Source organism: Delphinapterus leucas, chromosome 13 (genome assembly GCF_059928025.1).
Source record: "Delphinapterus leucas isolate spDelLeu-1000000601 "Yukka" chromosome 13, BTC_Dleu_Yukka2, whole genome shotgun sequence".
Lineage (NCBI taxonomy): Eukaryota > Metazoa > Chordata > Mammalia > Artiodactyla > Monodontidae > Delphinapterus > Delphinapterus leucas.
The window spans coordinates 74,732,729-74,750,505 of record NC_143141.1 but is presented as its reverse complement, the minus strand read 5'-3'; the positions used below and the strand labels follow the sequence as shown (position 1 = coordinate 74,750,505).

Below are 17,777 nucleotides of genomic sequence, written 5' to 3'. Positions count from 1 at the left end.
GTTTTGTCTGAAAAAGCAGCGTGCTGTGGCTTTTGTCACTCCACTGTTTTCTGTAGATAACAAGATAAACTTTTTACCTTGGCACCCAGGCAAAAAGCCATTTTAACAACCCACCTCTTAACTTGGTCATGTTTCTACAGCTCAGAAATAGTACTTATATTGTAGCATCTTCTGGTCTTTAAAAACTGCTTTTCCTTCTTGTGAAGTATGTATTAAAGTAAAAAAGTTCTAAAAAAATCTTGCCTTTACTTAAGATTCCTCACAATTGGTGGTTTACTCAGGGTCTGTGGCTCTCATATTTACCTGTTACCACCCAAAGATGGTGTTATGTCCCAACACAATCACCTTCATAAACTGAACAGAATAGAAAGAATTATTTAACGCTTGAGAAAAATAAAAATGAGGTGGTAGAGGAAAAAAGGTCTCCTGAAACAAATCTATGCAAATGGAAGCGTGATGTAATATGCTTACACATGCAATTTTTTGTCAGAAACCACCTGAAAAAGAAGCTTATACCTACATGTCTCCTCAGCAACTCTACCTTCTCCGGGGTCAGCAGACCCCCCTGCTATTTTGTGAACTGACCCCCACCCATTCAACCATGTTATTCTAGGCAGGACCACTAAACAGAAAACCCCAGGGTGGGTAACATGATCCAAGACGGATCAAAAGGAACTTTCACTGAAAGTTTTCAAATTGGATCCACAAAGGGTAATGAGGTTACAAAATGTGAACACATGGGTCTCTTGGCTTTGTTCCCTGCTGCGTGAAAAGGTAGTTACCTTAGGGAAGAAGGAGCAGATGTGTAGTAGAGAGGAGCAAGGAGCATGGGCAGGGGGTGGCTTGGGGGGAAACACCTACATGAGTTAGAGTTCTCCTTGCTCTGTCATCCGGGAGGCCCAGCCGCATATCCCCTGCTTTGCCCACAGTCTGGTTACAAAAACAAAAAATCTTCTCGTTTTCCCTAAGCCAATTCACACTGAGCTTCTGTTACTTAACAGCCAAGAGTTCTGACCAAAATAGAAACTAATACTAGAAACTAATAGGAAACTAAACTAATACTGATTGGAACTAGCTAAGTCAAGTTGAGGTGTCGATGGTAGCAAAGCTCTCCATCCCAGGGAGGGAATACATCAATCTTTGCTATACGGCTACAGAGCAAAGCCACTGGTTAAATTGTAATCTCTGGGATCCTGGGACTTAGACCTTGTGCCCCTTCTGGCTGGAGTCCCAGGCACTTTGAGAGGAATAACAGGATGCAGTAGTGATTTCTTGAAGTCTTTAATATGATATTGCAAGGAAAAGAGATGCGTTGTCTGGAAGCCAGTTGCCTCAGCCCACCAAGGTGAGATAATTAAGACAACTAGGGTTTTTATGGGGGTTGTATTATTCCAGAAACCACAAACATAAATCTCAACTCTGGCAGGGTTGGGTAGGGGTAGAGGCCCAGTTATGTATGCAATCTGAGACTGAGACTGTACGTGCTTCTTAAACAGACTATCAGCTGTTCTGTGTCCCTCCCTCAGAGCCTTCTAATTCCCGGGTGGGCTTTCCTCTGGGTTTCTCTGTTGGCTTAGGTGTTAATTCTCTCCAGTCTGGAAAATCAGTTACCACTCATCCATCTGCTTTGCTGCTTCCAAAATGTTGCTACTGTCTCCTTGTCCATTTTTCTCTGTTGTTGGTTTCTACTAAAGAAAATGTCTCGACTGTCATTTTCATGGTGTTTTAGGAGGAAACAGGCAAATGTGGCTTAATATGTCGTGTTTTCTGTTACTTCCTTTTCCTCCCTTCTCTAAAATGCAATTATCCTATTTTCAGATTTCTACTTTTGTAGAGCTGTGAGTTGTAGAGATGTGTGAGTTCTTAAAACTTATAATTTGGTCCATGGTAGAACGGGTTAATGAATCACAAAAGATGTACCTAGACCTGATCCTGACAAATGGACATGACCTAGATATCGGGGACCCAGTGCTGTCTGCAGGAGGTGGACAAGACTCCTGGGAAAGGCAAGTATACATTTGCAGTCGTACTGCTGCATTGTCTGAGGAGGAAAGCTCTGGAAGTGGAAACGTGCATGGGAAGGGGTATGTGTGTGTGCATGTACACGCCTGTGCACACATCTGTGTGCCTGGTAGCAAAGCAGTGCTCTGCCAACAAATTCTGTTATTTTTCTTTCCCAGGATCTCTCCTGTTCTTGACGGTAGAACCTTCTTTTGGGGAGATGCTCCTCCCTCTATTCTGATGATACAGGTCTAATGAGTGTGGCTTATCACACATACACAAGGATGGGCAGTAATGCCATCCAGGACAATAAGAATCCTTTCTTGGAGTTTTCTAATCCTAGGGAGGAAAAGCACAACCTCTTGAGAGACAAGGCTGTAGATGTGAGTGAAGCCATTGGCATCTTGAGAGGTGGCTGTTCTGTAGGAGAAGGGAATGAAGACAGCACACTGAGAGAAGCTGAGAGATGGAGAAGCCACAGGTGGACATCCTGGTGGCAGTTCAGTTGCTTTGTGATCTATGGACACTTCTGCCCTTCCCTTCTGCTTTTGCCTTTGTCTTGTGGGTTTGTGCCTTTTCTTTTCTTTTCTTTTCTTTTTATTGTGGTAAGAACACACACAATCTACTCTCTTAACAAATTTTTAAGTGTATGTTAGAGTATTTTTAAGTATAAGCACAAGGTTGTACACCAGATCTTTGGAACTTTTTCATCGTGCTTAACTGGGTTTGTACTTCTGAAAGTTAGATTTTAATACCTGAAGTTAAAAGAGTTAAAACTACTATACCAATCAAATGCACCAAGCCACAAGTTTCATACTGGAGGTTTTTGTTGCTGCCAACCTTATATGAAATGCCCACAGAATTGTAAACATTTATATCTGTATAAATAATTAAAGCCAAGGCTTTAGAAGACATTAAAAACATAAGCATCATTTTTCATATTGGTCTGAATATAAGGTACGACTTAAATAGTACAATAGTACAGAGAATAATAACATAATCACACTCTGAACCCTGGGGAAGAAGAGGGACAGAAGCAAGCCTTGGAGGAAGTCGGATAGTGGAGGGGCATTTTAAGTCTCTGTTTTAAAGTGTTGAAAGTTTGTTTGTTTTTATGTGTACTGTTCTGATTCTTTAACAGAAAGCAAATTTCCAGAAACTACTCAGTCTAAGACAAAGACAAAATTTCTTTTCTACTGTAGAAATGTCAATAAAAATATTACAGGGGGCAAATCCCTAGAGTGGAACCTTTCAGGAACATAATTTACAGTTTCTCACATGATTGCCAGCATCTTTGCCATTTATAAGGTTTTCTTCTGTACAAAGTAACCATTACATTTGAGATCATCTTTTATTTGGACTAATCAAGTATTGTTTTTCACCAATGGGGTTATCACTATTTTTTTAAAAAATATTTATTTATTTATTTGATTGCACCAGGTCTTAGTTGCAGCAGGTGGGCTCCTTAGTTGCAGCTTGCTGGCTCCTTAGCTGCGGCACGTGGGCTCCTTAGTTGCAGCAGGTGGGCTTCCTTAGTTGCAGCTCCAGGGTTCCTTAGTTGCAGCTTGCCGGCTCCTTAGTTGCGTCAGGTGGGCTCCCTTAGTTGCGGCTCCAGGGCTCCTTAGCTGCGGCTTGCCAGCTCTTAGTTGTGGCAGGTGGGCTCCTTTGTTGCAGCTCACTGGTTCCTTAGTTGTGACACATGGGCTCCTTAGTTATAGCATGTGAACTCTTAGTTGTGGCATGCATGTGGGATCTAGTTCCCTGACCAGGGATTGAACCTGGGCCCCCTGCATTGGGAGCATGGAGTCTTATCCACTGTGCCACCAGGGAAGTCCCGGGTTATCACTAGTTTTAAATGGACAGCTTATTGAAAAGTTAGAACCTGGAGCTCTTAACTTTTTCCTGCATTTTTATTACTGTGCATGTTCTTGTCTGATTCAGTGATTTATGTCTTATGCTGAGTTCTAAAGAAAACCTCTTACTTCTGGAGAGTAGCTTTGTGCCCCTTGAGAATTCTCTGCCCCAGCAGAGGAAGGATCTATGACTGGGATGACGTGCTGGGTTCCTGGCTTTCATCAGACTCTGGAGACAAAGGTCTGACGACATTCAGAGGAGAGAATAAAAATTGATGAGTCCTTGAGGAAGTAAATAGGATACTACCTGAAATTTATACCATTTAGAACCTGGGGCCATGAAGAGCCAAGTCTATGAATTATGCAATTCATGTCCATATGTTCTATCATAATCTCATCCTGAAAGTAAATGAAATCTCCAAAAATTCTAAGGACAATATTGTTAGGACAGGGGCATCACGTTCCCATGTAGCCTCTCCTCCAGCAACTTCTCTTCTTGGTAAGTTACAGAGCTCCGCCTTTGTTTCGGTCTCCTAAGGGCTTTGGCTACGCTTGGTCCGCTGGTCAGCCCGTGGAGAGTCTGTGACAACCACCTCTAGCATTGACTGAGCCTACCTAGAAAGAGATGCTAGCTGAAATGCTGACTTTAAAATAAAATCTTAACCCAGGCTATACTACATTATCTGAAACAACTTTCAGAAATGGTAGATATTTTGTGACTGACAATTACAGCTGGCCACTGACTACTGATCTGGGGTTTCATACAGCAACATCAAGCCTAAAGGTTAGTAGTCCTTCTAGAGAGGAGCTGTGATGACTACGGCTCCCAAGTCCCTTCTTTCAGTCTTCTGAAGCAGTAAAACATCACCCAGAAATATGCACTCCCTCCAACAGCCTCTAGGAGCTACATTCAGCTGTGGTCACTGAATGCATGCTGCCCTTGATCACCATGCACTTAGGGCCCTCAGGGACTCAGGTGACTCAAAGTGACAAAAGTAGTAAATGAAGAGAACTCAGGTGAAGTGAAACCCTAATACATGGCATTGCTAAAACTAACATAAAACCTACAAGCTGACTTCTTTCAATAACCTACCTTGTCTTCCTAGTTTTGAAACAGAAACATTCCTGAGTTGACATTTAGATTCTAGGTCTGTGTCTGAATGCTATGGGTGTTTAACATAAAAAGTTAAGGCCAGCAAGGGTGGTTGTAAAATCTAGGCAGGTGGAAGAGGTTTAATTGCTTTGTACTCTTTCATAAGCCTCTGTTCTTCCTTGAGAGGGCATTAGCCATAAATTATTCTCTCTTCCCCACCTGTTCTCTCATTACAGTTTACTTCCTAAATAATGACAACAGTATGTTACATTCTCACATAAACCCCACAACACAGATACTATTATTCTCCTCATTCTACAGATAAACCAACAAAGATAAGAATCTTGTTCAAGGTCAGGTGATAGCCAGGATTCAAATGCAGTCTGGCTCAGAAGTCTGTGCTCAGTACAGACGGTGCTCATACCACTCAATTCTGCCCAAAAGAGGCGGCTCGGCTACTGTCCTGCTAGTAGTGTCCCAACAAGGCTGCGGACAAGTACTCTCACCTGGTCAGGGTCTTGAGTCTCCACGTGGATAACACTGTATTATCAAGTCACTCTCATTTGTTAAGTCCCTAAATCCTCTATTCCAGGATGGAGGATTCTTGTAGTTTACTCCTTCGCTTCTAAGGCTATTTCCCAAATCTGCCTGATGATAAGAATCACCTGGAATACTTGTTAAAAGTGTAGCTTCGCAGGATCTCAGGATCCACTGGGTCTGATGTGATCTCAGAAATGTGTATGTTTAGCAAGTGACCCGGGTGATTCTTCTCATCACTCAAGTTCGGGAAATATTGCCCTAGGAGTTTTACCCAATGGAACAAACATAGTTGATCTTAAGTATTATATATTATATATATTACGTCAAAGTATTATTAAGTAAATAACATTTCTATAGCTAACTTGATCCAAAGCAATCGGTACGTATGGTTTTCTTCAGGTTTGCAGTACAGAGTGCTTTCTTCAGGAAGGACTTGGGGAGTGGGTTGGAATGTCTTCATTCTTTTTTGTTTTGCTTTTTTGTTTTTTTTGAGTGATGACTGTTAGAAAGAATTCTTTACTGGTTGTGCCTTGAGGGACTTTCTGCATTGCTCTGGTGACGGAACAGCTTAAATCAGACAGAAAGTAAACCATTTCATACAGATCTTTTAAGTCCTGCCTAAGAGAATTCTGGAGAAGAGTAAACTAAATAAAGAGGAGAAAGGAGGAGACTGTTCTAGTTCCTTGAAGGACCCTAAGGAAACTCCCTGTATAACTAAGAGAGGGACTCAGGCTTTTCAGCTTAAATGTTTATGAATTCTATGTAGAATGATTTAGAATATAAGGAATTAGCTCAATTTACAGAGTCAAATCAGGAAGCAGAAATGATCTTTGATGCTTCAAGAACTCTAATGCAAAACTGTTGAAATTCGTGCTCATCAAAATATTGTTTGATGTTAAAAAAAAAGAGCTCAAACATGCCTAATCTGCTTTGACACTATGTTCACTGCTTGTCACAAATGGAGAGCTTCCACCTCAGGCACCACTCCAAAGCAGCCTCCTTCAGTTGCTATATTTATAAGTTAGTAGGGAAAAAAAGGAAGATAAAAAGTCGAAAATAATATAAAAAGACAGTCCAAGGAGGGGAGGAAATCCAGTCCTTTCTGCCCTGTGGAATGCTCTGCTTCCCAGGCCAGAGGCCAGTACCCAACGGTGAGTGGTAACTGCCGCACAAGCATCACGTACCTCTTGGTGGGAGTGGGCGCCCCAGAGGACATGTGGCTCACCATGGTGTCATTCACATTCGTCAGAGGGCGAGGAGGACTGAAAAGAAAAGACATTGACATTATATTAATAATTACCAGTGAGACTAGGGGAAACAAATGAAAAAGTGATGAGGGCAAAGGACCAACTATCGTTCCTGATAAGCACAGTGGGACCCATAGGGAGTGGGGGTAGAAATTGATACTTTCAGCCTAAGTAAACTCAACAAGAAGGCCCTCTCGGGCTTCCCTGGTGGCGCAGTGGTTGAGAATCTGCCTGCTAATGCAGGGGACATGGGTTCGAGCCCTGGTCTGGGAAGATCCCACATGCCACGGAGCAAGTGGGCCCGTGAGCCACAACTACTGAGCCTGCGCGTCTGGAGCCTGTGCTCCGCAACAAGAGAGGCCCCAATAGTGAGAGGCCCGCGCACCGCGATGAAGAGTGGCTCCCGCTTGCCACAACTAGAGAAAACCCTCGCACAGAAATGAAGACCCAACACAGCCCAAAATAAATTAATTAATTAATTAATTAAAAAAAAAAAAAAAGAAGGTCCTCTCGCACAAAGCCAAAGGACCCCAGAGCCATGTGCTACCCGGACAGGAGCAACGAACTGTACCCACACGGCTACAGGGATATAACTCCAGTGGCTCTTGTTTTACAGTTTTAGCACACAAGAATCTGCATTCTGCATTTCAGTTGTTTACAGGATCGCTAGGTGTGTGGCACCTGTGGTGTGTCACAAAGGTCACAACAGCAACATGCATGTTTTTCCTGAGATTTGGTTAGAGCTCACTGTCTTCCCTCAGAGTTAGTTTGTATACTTTTTACCGAAACAATTAAATTGTTAAATACTAAGTTCTTTTATTAATCCTTTACTAGAATCTTAACAATGAGTTCATACCTGTACTCTGATTAGAAGGTTTTCTTTCATAAACTAATCCAAATTTAAATTTGAAGTAAGCATTTTTGATAACTTGTCTTTAGCGGCTGGTTTTCTGGACTCAAGGTCTCTTTCATCCTCTTGTGAGAGTCTTGAATGAACAACTCCAAAATTATCAAAAAGAAACTGTGATTCTGCCTTTCAGCCATTCTTCAGCCCCTCTCCTTCCCCACCAGGTTCAGTTACAAAGGGCTTCTGTCTTGCGCTTGGAACCACATGACTATTGCTAAATATTCCTCCTGGGAAATCTCTCACTTCCTCTCCTAAACTGAAAGAAGTAGTTTTCAGAGAAATCTGTCCATCAAGAGCAGAAAAGTGAAACAGAAAAGTCCTTTTCTCATATTTAAGTGTTTGGGAACTACCTCCTGGTTCCTCCTTATCTCTAAGAGCTGAGTTAACTATGAAATTGTTTTTTAGAGGTTATACTCAGCAAGTTCTGGTGAACATTAAGGGGCCAGAACCTTTATTGTTTTTGCAGGTTTCATAGTCCATTCAAACACAGGCTCAAGGGAAAATTTTCAGGTAGATCCAATGTACTTAAAGTTTAAGAGGGATGGATGGATGGATCGACCTCTACATCTATCTATCTCTACCCTCCTTTTTAAAAAAACCAACTTCACTTCTGGGTAGGGAAATATTTTTAATGATTTCTCATTTAATGGAGAGGACCAAAGATGAGAAGTAATTTGCAGGGAATCGATTTAGGTCTCTTGATTTTTAAGCCACAGCAGTATGCTTATTGTCACACATTCCTCCCTTTGTGTGACAAAGTTAAGACTTTCAGAATTGAAATATGCCTTTCTAGGCTAGAATTAAATTCCATGTTATTTATCTCATTACCTACTTTCCAGGCAGCTATCCAATTTTGCCTCCAAACTTTCAAGCCTAAAGATAGTGCTGTGCTGAGATATAATCAATTAATCAACCGTTTTAGGTTGATTAATAACAGAAGTGAACACAGAAACTAGCTTCATTTTAGCCCTAAATTTATATTTTTGCCTCTGATTCTTTTAAATCCATTGTCCAAAGGGAACAAGGAGACAATGCCTATGAAAGAAACAAATGCAGCATCATAACTTTTCATACAGAAGGCACCAGAAACATTCCGGTCCTGCAAACACAATGGCCTTTGCTTCTTTAATATACTATTATTAGCAACCCATTTCCAAAACAAGATAAGGACATATTCATGTTGATTTCAGAACTTATGTAGTTACCCAGTATATTTCAATATTGAAGATACTACTGCATTCAATTTCCTTTCTGACTTTCTCCGAGGAAAAATGACAATCGGAAAAAAAAGTTTTTTAATTCCCTAAGCGTGGATCCATGTGATAAAATCCCATGATTTGTAGCATTTTGTTTGGTCTGATGCCACAGAAGTCTTTAATAATTATCTCTATCTCTTGGTAGACATCATGATCAATTATCATCTTACAGCACACATATCAAAGCCTCTTCTCTAACACTCAAAACCAGACAGTAATGATTACATTGTAAGTTGTAAACTAATCATAACTGCACCCAAATTTCATACCATTTCTGAACTCCTAATGTTCTGTTAGGGAAATAGGTATGTGTTTATAGTCCAAGATGAAAGAGGCATCTGAAAACTCAAAGCGGGTCCTTCCTGCAGATTCTACCACTAGGCCCACAATTCACTGTGAAAGCCAATAGCTTAGATGTGGTCTTAGGAGATGTAATACACCAAAAATGACTTCTGGCTTAAGAAAAAAAAAGAATGCTTCTAGGTGTGAAGCAGACATTAATGGTACCAGTTACAGAAACTTACGAAGCAGGAGAATTGACACAACTCACCACATCAGTTTTGTTGATCTTTAACATTCAAAACCTGCTGAATACCTTGAACATGTTACCAGATGTTCTATATCTTCCATTGGTGAAGATCTCAGCAAGGTATTTTTAGACACTAATGAGTCCCATGATACCCAAGTGATCACCAACCATCACTTGGTACAGAGATTTGAGAGGTTCCTTTTGTTAATAAGACAGGCCCATTTTTTGGATGAGGAGATAGAAACAGATGAATGATCTAGATAGAAGGTAATTTGCTAGTTAGAAAAGGTGGGTATAAAAAGAAGACAGAATTTGTTCTTTTTTTTAATATATTTTTTAGAATTTGCTAATTTTTTTTTTCTTTCGTATTTTTGGCGGTGCCGTGAGGCTTGTGGGATCTTAGCTCCCTGACCAGGGATTGAACCTGAGCCATTGACAGTGAAAAGCGCTGGACCGCCAGGGAGTTCCCAAGAGAATTCCTAACCACTGGACCGCCAGGGAATTCCCAAGAGAATTTGTTAATTCTTAATCAGAAGGAAAGAGGCATGCCTCCTGGGTGCCTACTCATACAAGATAAGTAGGACTATCTCTATCTTAGTAATCTGACTATATGTATGTAAACAAATCATCACAATCCAAAGTAATGAGAGTAGCAACACAAGTATACACAAAGTGTTGTGGAGTCACAGATGCAGAGCTGTTACTCCTGCCTGGAAGAAAAAGGGGTATAGTCAGGTGTAAGTGACATTGAGGAGAGAGTTTTCCAGATATAGAAAAAAGTTAAGGGCAACTTAGAAGAAATGGTATGGAAAAAGGCACAAAAATCCAAAAGTACATGGCATATTTGGGTGTCACTTATTTGGCTAGACTCAAAGGCCTTGGGAGGGGAGTAGTTGAAAATGCATCCGGAAAGGGAGATGAGGGCCCGGATGTGAATGACACCTGTTCTATCACAAGCGAAGTTTGGACTTTATACTGTAGGCAGTGGGGGAAGCATTAGAACTTTTTAAGCCAAAGGATGATGTGACTATAGCAGGCTTTTGAAATGATAACCCCAGAAGCTTGTAAAATATTGGTTTTAATCCAGGTGTGCACTGGAATCATCTGGGAAGTTTTTTATATAATGAGATATCCAAGCGCTACCCTCAATTTAGTGAATCTGAATCTCTAGGGGCAAGAGGATTCTTTTTAATGTACATCCCCATTTAAAAAACATTTATGTGGAGAGGTTTGGAAGGAGGAGGGAATGGAAGCTGGGACTTCAATGAAGAGGTTATGGCAATTGTCCATATCAGTGATTATGAGGGTGGACAGTGGTAGTTAAGATAGGGAACAGACAAAAGGGAAAACACTGTGCAGGTAATATGGATAAGATGTAGTGACAGATTAAGTACACACGGTTAGTGAATAAAGAATAACTGAGATTTTTACCTCGACTACTGGGTAGATAGTGATAACATATCCAAAGTAGGGAACACAAGAGTAGGAAACAGGATTTGGTGTTGGACTGGTGGGAGTAGAGAGAATGAGTAGGAAGGTTAAGGGTGAAGTGATTTCAGTTGTGAAGTCGCTGAATCTGAAGTGGCGTTGGTAAGCACAGGTAAATGATATCTTACCTGCTTCCAAGTAGTTGGAAATAAGAGAATGGAACCCAGGTGAGATGTCAAGTTTGAAAATATTTGAGTGTCATCATTTAAATTGTAGCTGTTCATTTGAATACTCTGATCATTATAAAGATGGATTTTAATTTACTTTTTTTAGGTGGAGCAGGATAAGTTTGGGAAAATACCCAGTAATAGGGTGGCTTAGATAATAGGTATAGAGCTTCTGGTTACTAGTTAAGACAAAACTCCTATTAGAAGGGCAGAGTCAAGATGGCAGTGTGGGAAGACACCGAGTTAGAGTCTCCCCACAACTAGGGCGCCTGTCGGCTGCTGGTGGAAAACCCTGACACCCAAGGAGACTGGAGGAATCCCCAAGTGAACTGGTAGGACTTTGGGGAACAGAGTAGGGAGGAGAAGTAGTGGTCAAACAGGATCAGCGCCCCTGAGGCCAGGGAGATCAGAAGAGGCAGGCGGGAGGGCCAGTCCGGGAGAAGCGGAGGGCAATCATCCGGCCCACTGGGCCTGGGGGGGCCTGCTGAGCTCCCAGTCCAGTCCCCTGCCCTCCAAGGCCCAACCCCCATCCCCCCATCCCCGGCCACATTGGTCCTGGGGACGTAGGAGGGAGGCTGGGGAGATCAGAAGAGGCAGGCAGGAGGGGCCCTCCGAGAGGAGTGGGAGAGGAGCAGAGGGTGACTGCTCCGCCCACTCGGGCCCAGGGAGCCTGCTAAGCTCCCAGGCTGGTCCCCTGCCCTCCAAAGCTCCCTCCAGGCCCCGTGAGTCCTGAGGGCATAGGAGGAAGGCTGGGGAGATCAGGAGAGGCAGGAGGGAGGGGTCCTCTGGGAGGAGGGGGAGAGGAGTAGAGGGCGTTTGCCCCACCCACTAGGCCCGGGGAGCCTGCTGAGCTCCCAGGATGGTCCTCTGCTCTCCAAGGTCCCCCCACCCCCCCTGCATTGATCCTGGGGGCATAGGAAGAAGGCCAAGGGGAGAACAGGAGAAGCAGTTGGCAGGGGCCCTCCAAGACAGGAAGAGCTGGAGAGGAGAGGAGGGTGTTTGCCCCACCCACTCAAGCCCAGGAAGCCTGCTGGGCTCCCAGGTGAGGTCCCCTGCCCTCTGAGACCAGGGTTGGGGGGCACACCTGGGCCCCTTCTGTTCCTAGAGCCTAAGCCCCACCCCCCATAGCCCCTAGGGCCTTTTCCAGCCCTGTAGGTTCTAAGCATAGGCCCCAAACCTCGCCCTTGCTCAGGCCTCGCCCTCCACAGCCAAGGTCTTTTCCCCGTTTTTTGTTTTCTCTTTTCCCTCGTCCTCTTCTTTGCTATTATGGTACTGTTGTACCTTCCGATTGTTGATTCATCTATATTTTTATTTTTAAAACTAACATATCTGTTAGTTTTCTAGTCTAATTTTATTTTTTACTTTGTTATTGTTCTTTCCTTTTTTTGCCACCCCATGTGGCTTGCGGGATCTTGGTTCATGAGCCGGGGGTCGGGCCAAAGCTCCTGCGGTGGGAGCTCCGTGTCGGAACCAGTGGACTAACAGAGAACCTCAGACCGCAGGTAATATTCACCAGAGTGAGGGCTCATGGATGTCCTCATTTCAGCACCAAGACCCAACTCTACCCAACAGCCTACAAACTCCAGTGCTGGAAGCCTCAGGCCAAACAACCAGTATGACAGGAACACAATCCCACTCATAAAGAAAAAAAAAAAAAAGAGAGAGAGACGGCAAAAAAATATGCCACATATGAAGGAGCAGGGTAAAAACCAACAAGACCAAATAAATGAAGAGGAAATAGGCAATCCACCTGAAAAAGAATTCAGAGTAATGATAGTAAAGATGATCCAGAATCTTGGAAATACAATGGAGGCATGGATTGAGAAAATACAAGAAATGTTTAACAAAGATCTAGAAGAACAAACAAACAGAGATGAACAACAAAATAACTGAAATGAAAAATACACCAGAAGGAATCAATAACAGAAAAACTGAGGCAGAAGAACGAATAAGTGAGCTAGAAGAAAAAATGGTGGAAATAACTGCCAAGGAGCAGAATAAAGAAAAAAGAATTGAAGACAATCTTTTTTTTTTTTGCGGTACATAGGCCTCTCACCACTGTGGCCTCTCCCATTGCGGAGCACAGGCCCTGGACGTGCAGGCCCAGCGGCCATAAGCCACGGGCCCAGCCGCCCCGCGGCATGTGGGATCCTCCTGGACCAGGGCACAAACCCGCGTCCCCTGCATTAGCAGGTGGACTCCCAACCACTGCGCCACCAGGGAAGCCCCTGAAGACAATCTTAGAGACCTATGGGACAACACTAAATGCACGAACATTCAAGTTACAGCGGTCCCAGAAGAAGAAGAGAAAAGGAAAGGGTCTGAGAAAACATTTGAAGAGATTATGGTGGAAAACTTCCCTAACATGGGAAAGGAGATAGTCACCCAAGTCCAGGAAGCACAGAGAGTCCCATACAGGATAAACCCTAGGAAAAACACACCAAGACACATATTAATCAAACTAACAAAAATTAAATTCAAAGAAAAAAATATTAAAATCAGCAAGGGAAAAACAAAAAATAACATATAAAGGAATCCCCATAAGGTTATCAGCTGATTTTTCAGCAGAAACTCTGCAGGCCAGAGGGGAGTGACAGGATATACTTAAAGTGATGAAAGAGAAAAGCCTACAACCAAGACTTCTCTACCCAGCAAGGATCTCATTCAGATTCAATGGAGAAATCAAAAGCTTTTCAGATAAGCAAAAGCTAAGAGAATTCAACACCACCAAACCAGCTTTACAACAAATGCTAAAGAAACTTCTCTAGGTGAGAAACACCAGAGAAGAAAAGACCCACAAAAACAAACCCAAAACAATTAAGAAAATGGTAATAGGAACATACATATCAATAATAACCTTGAATGTAAATGGATTAAATGCCCCAACCAAAGACACAGACTGGCTGAATGGATACAAAAACAAGACCCATATATATGCTGTCTACAAGAGAGCCACTTCAGACCTTGCGACATATACAGACTGGAGGTGAAGGGATGGAAAAAGATATTCCATGCAAATGGAAATCAAAAGAAAGCTGGAGTAGCAATACTCATATCCGATAAAATAGACTTTAAAATAAAGACTATCACAAGAGACAAAGAAGGATACTACATAATGATCGAAGGATCAATCCAAGAAGAAGATATAACAATTATAAATGTTTATGCACCCAACATAGGAGCACCTCAATACATAAGGCAAATGCTAACAACCATGAAAGGAGAAATTGATAGTAACACAATAATAGTAGGGGACTTTAACATGCCACTAACACCAATGGACAGATCACCCAAACAGAAAATAAATAAGGAAACACAAGCTTTAAATGACACAATAGACCAGATAGATTTAATTGATATTTATAGAACATTCCACCCAAAAGTGGCAGAATACACTTTCTTCTTAAGTGCACATGGAACATTTTCCAAGACAGATCACATCTTGGGTCACAAACCAAGCCTCGGAAAATTTAAGAAAATTGAAATCGCATCAAGCGTCTTTTCTGACCACAACGCTATGAGATTGGAAATCCATTACAGGGGGAAAAAAATGTAAAAAACACAAATACACGGAGGCTAAACAGTGTGCTACTAAATAAACAAGAGATCACTGAAGAAATCAAAGAAGAAATTTTAAAAATACATAGAAACAAATGACAATGGAAACACAACAACCCAAAACCTATGAGATGCAGCAAAAGCAGTTCTAAGAGGGAAGTTCATAGCAAGTCAATCTCACCTCAAGAAACTAGAAAAATCTCAAATAAACAATCTGCCCCATACACTTAAAACAACTGGAGAAAGAAGAACAAAGAAAACCCAAAGTCAGTAAAAGGAAATAAATCATAAAAATCAGAGCAGAAATAAATAAAATAGAAATAAAGAAAACCATAGCAAAGATCAGTAAAACTAAAAGCTGGTTCTTTGAGAAGATAAACAAAATAAAACTGATAAACCCTTAGGCTCATCAAGAAAAAAGGGAGAGGATGCAAATCAATAAAATTAGAAATGAAAAAGGAGGAATCACAACTGACACTGCAGAAGTACAAAGGATTATAAGGGACTACTAGAAACAAGTATATGCCAATAAAATGGACAACCATGAAGAAATGGACAAGTTCTTGGAAAGGTACAATTTTCTAAGACTGAACCAGGAAGAATTAGAAAACATAAACAGACCTAACACAGGTAATGAAATTGAAACAGTAATTAAAAATCTTCCAACAAACAAAAGCACAGGACCAGATGGATTGACAGGCGAATTCTATCAAACATTTAGAGAAGAGCTAACACTGACACTTCTCAAACTCTTCCAAAAAATTGCAGAGGGAGGAACACGCCCATATTCATTCTACGAAGACACCATTACCCTGATACCAAAACCAGAAAAAGACATCACAAAAGAAGAAAATTATAGACCAATATCACTGATGAACATAGATGCAAAAATCCTGAACAAAATACTAGCAAACAGAATCCAACAACACGTTAAAAGGATCATACACCATGATCAAGTGGGATTTATCTCAGGGATGCAAGGATTCTTCAATATACGCAAATCAATTAATGTGATACACCATATTAACAAATTAAGGAATAAAAACTATATGATCCTCTCAATAGCTGCAGAAAAAGCTTTTGACAAAATTCAACACCCATTTATGATAAAAACTCTACAGAAAATGGGCATAGAAGGAACCCACCTCAACATAATAAAGGCCATATATGACAAACCCACCGTGAGCATCATACTCAATGGTGAAAAACTGAAAGCATTTCCACTAAGATCAGGAACAAGACAAGGATGTCCACTCTCACCACTCTTATGCAACATAGGTTTGGAAGTCCTAGCCACGGCAATCAGAGAACAAAAAGAAATAAAAGGAATACAAATTGGAAAAGAAGTACAACTGTCACTGTTTGCGGATGACATGATAACTATACATAGAAAATCCTAAATATGTCACCAGAAAACTACTAGAACTAATCAATGAATTTGGTAAGGTTGCAGGATACAAAATTAATGCACAGAAATCTCTGGCACTCCTATACACCAATAACGAAAAATCAGAAAGAGAAATTAAGGAAACAATCCCATTTACCATCGCAACAACAACAACAAAAATACCTAGGAATAAACCAGCCTAAGGAGGTGAAAGACTTGTACTCAGAAAAGTATAAAACACTGATGAAAGAAATCAAAGATGACATAAACAGATGGAGAAATATACCATGTTCTTGCATTGGAAGAATCAACATTGTGAAAATGACTATATTACCCAAAGCAATCTACAGATTCTATGCAATCCCTATCAAACTACCGATGGCATCCTTCCCAGAATTAGAACAAAAAATTTCACAATTCGTATGGAAACACAAAAGACCCCGAATAGCCAAAGCAATCTTGAGAAAGAAAAATGGAGTTGGAGGAATCAGGCTCCCTGACTTCAACTTATACCACAAAGCTATAGTAATAAAGATAGTATGGTACTGGCACAAAAACAGAAATACATATCAATGGTACAGGATAGAATGCCCAGAGATAAACCCACGCACATATGGTCACCTAATTTACAACAAGGGAGGCAAGAACATTCAATGGAGAGAGGACAGACTCTTTAGTAAGTGGTGCTGGGAAAACTGGACAGCTACATGTAAAAGAATGAAATTAGAACACCACCTAACACCATACACAAAAACAAACTCCAAATGGACTAAAGACCTAAATGTAAGACCAGACACTATAAGACTCTTAGAGGAAAACGTAGGAAGAACACTCTTTGACATACACCACAGTAAGGTCTTTTTTGACCCATCTCCTAGAGTAATGGAAATAAAAATAAACAATTGGGGCTTAATTAAACTTAAAAGCTTTGGCACAGTAAAGGAAACCATAAACAAGACAAAAAGACAACCTCAGAATGGGAGAAAATATTTGCAAATAAAACAACAGACAAAGGATTCATCTCCAAAATATACAAATAGCTCATGGAGCTCAATGTCAAAAAAACAAACAATCCAATTAAAAAATGGGCGGAAGACCTAAATAGACATTTCACCAAGGAAGACATACAGATGGCCAAGAGGCACAAGAAAAGATGCTCAACATCACTAATTATTAGAGAAATGCAAATCAAAACTGCAGTGAGGTATCACCTCACACCAGTCAGAATGGCTATTATCAAAAAATCTAGAAACAATAAATGCTGGAAAGGGTGTGGTGAAAAGGGAACCCTCCTGCACTATTGGTGGGAATGTAAATTGATACAACCACTATGGAAAACAGTTTGGAGCCTCCCTAAAAAACAAAAAATAGAACTATCATATGACCCAGCAATCCCACTACTGGGCATATATCCTGAGAAAACCAAAATTCAAAATGAGTCATGTACCACAATGTTCATTGCAGCACTATTTACAATAGCCAGGACATGGAAGCAACCTAAGTGTCCATTGACCGATGAATGGATAAAGAAGATGTGGCACATGTATACAATGGAATATTACTCAGCCATAAAAGGAAATGAAATTGAGTTATTTGTAGTAAGGTGGATGGACCTAGAGTCTGTCATACAGAGTGAAGTAAGTCAGAAAGAGAAACACAAATAGCGTATTCTAACACATATATATGCAATCAAAAAAAATGGTACTGATGAGCCTAGAGGCAGGGCAGGAATAAAGATGTAGACAAAGAGA

At 41.2% G+C, this 17,777-nt stretch overlaps 1 protein-coding gene across 10 annotated transcripts in view; it reads right to left on the bottom strand.

The window, feature by feature from the left end:
* Positions 1–17,777, bottom strand: part of DTNB (dystrobrevin beta) — a 244,825-nt gene that overhangs the window by 67,374 nt on the left and 159,674 nt on the right. For all 10 annotated transcript variants that reach the window (XR_016395508.1, XM_022574276.3, XM_022574279.3 and 7 more), the window contains exon 10: positions 6,672–6,749. Coding sequence is in view for 9 of the 10 variants with exons in the window: in XM_022574276.3 (XP_022429984.1) it covers positions 6,672–6,749 (78 nt within the window). In the remaining variant the exon portion in view is untranslated. The remainder of the gene's footprint in view (positions 1–6,671; positions 6,750–17,777) is intronic.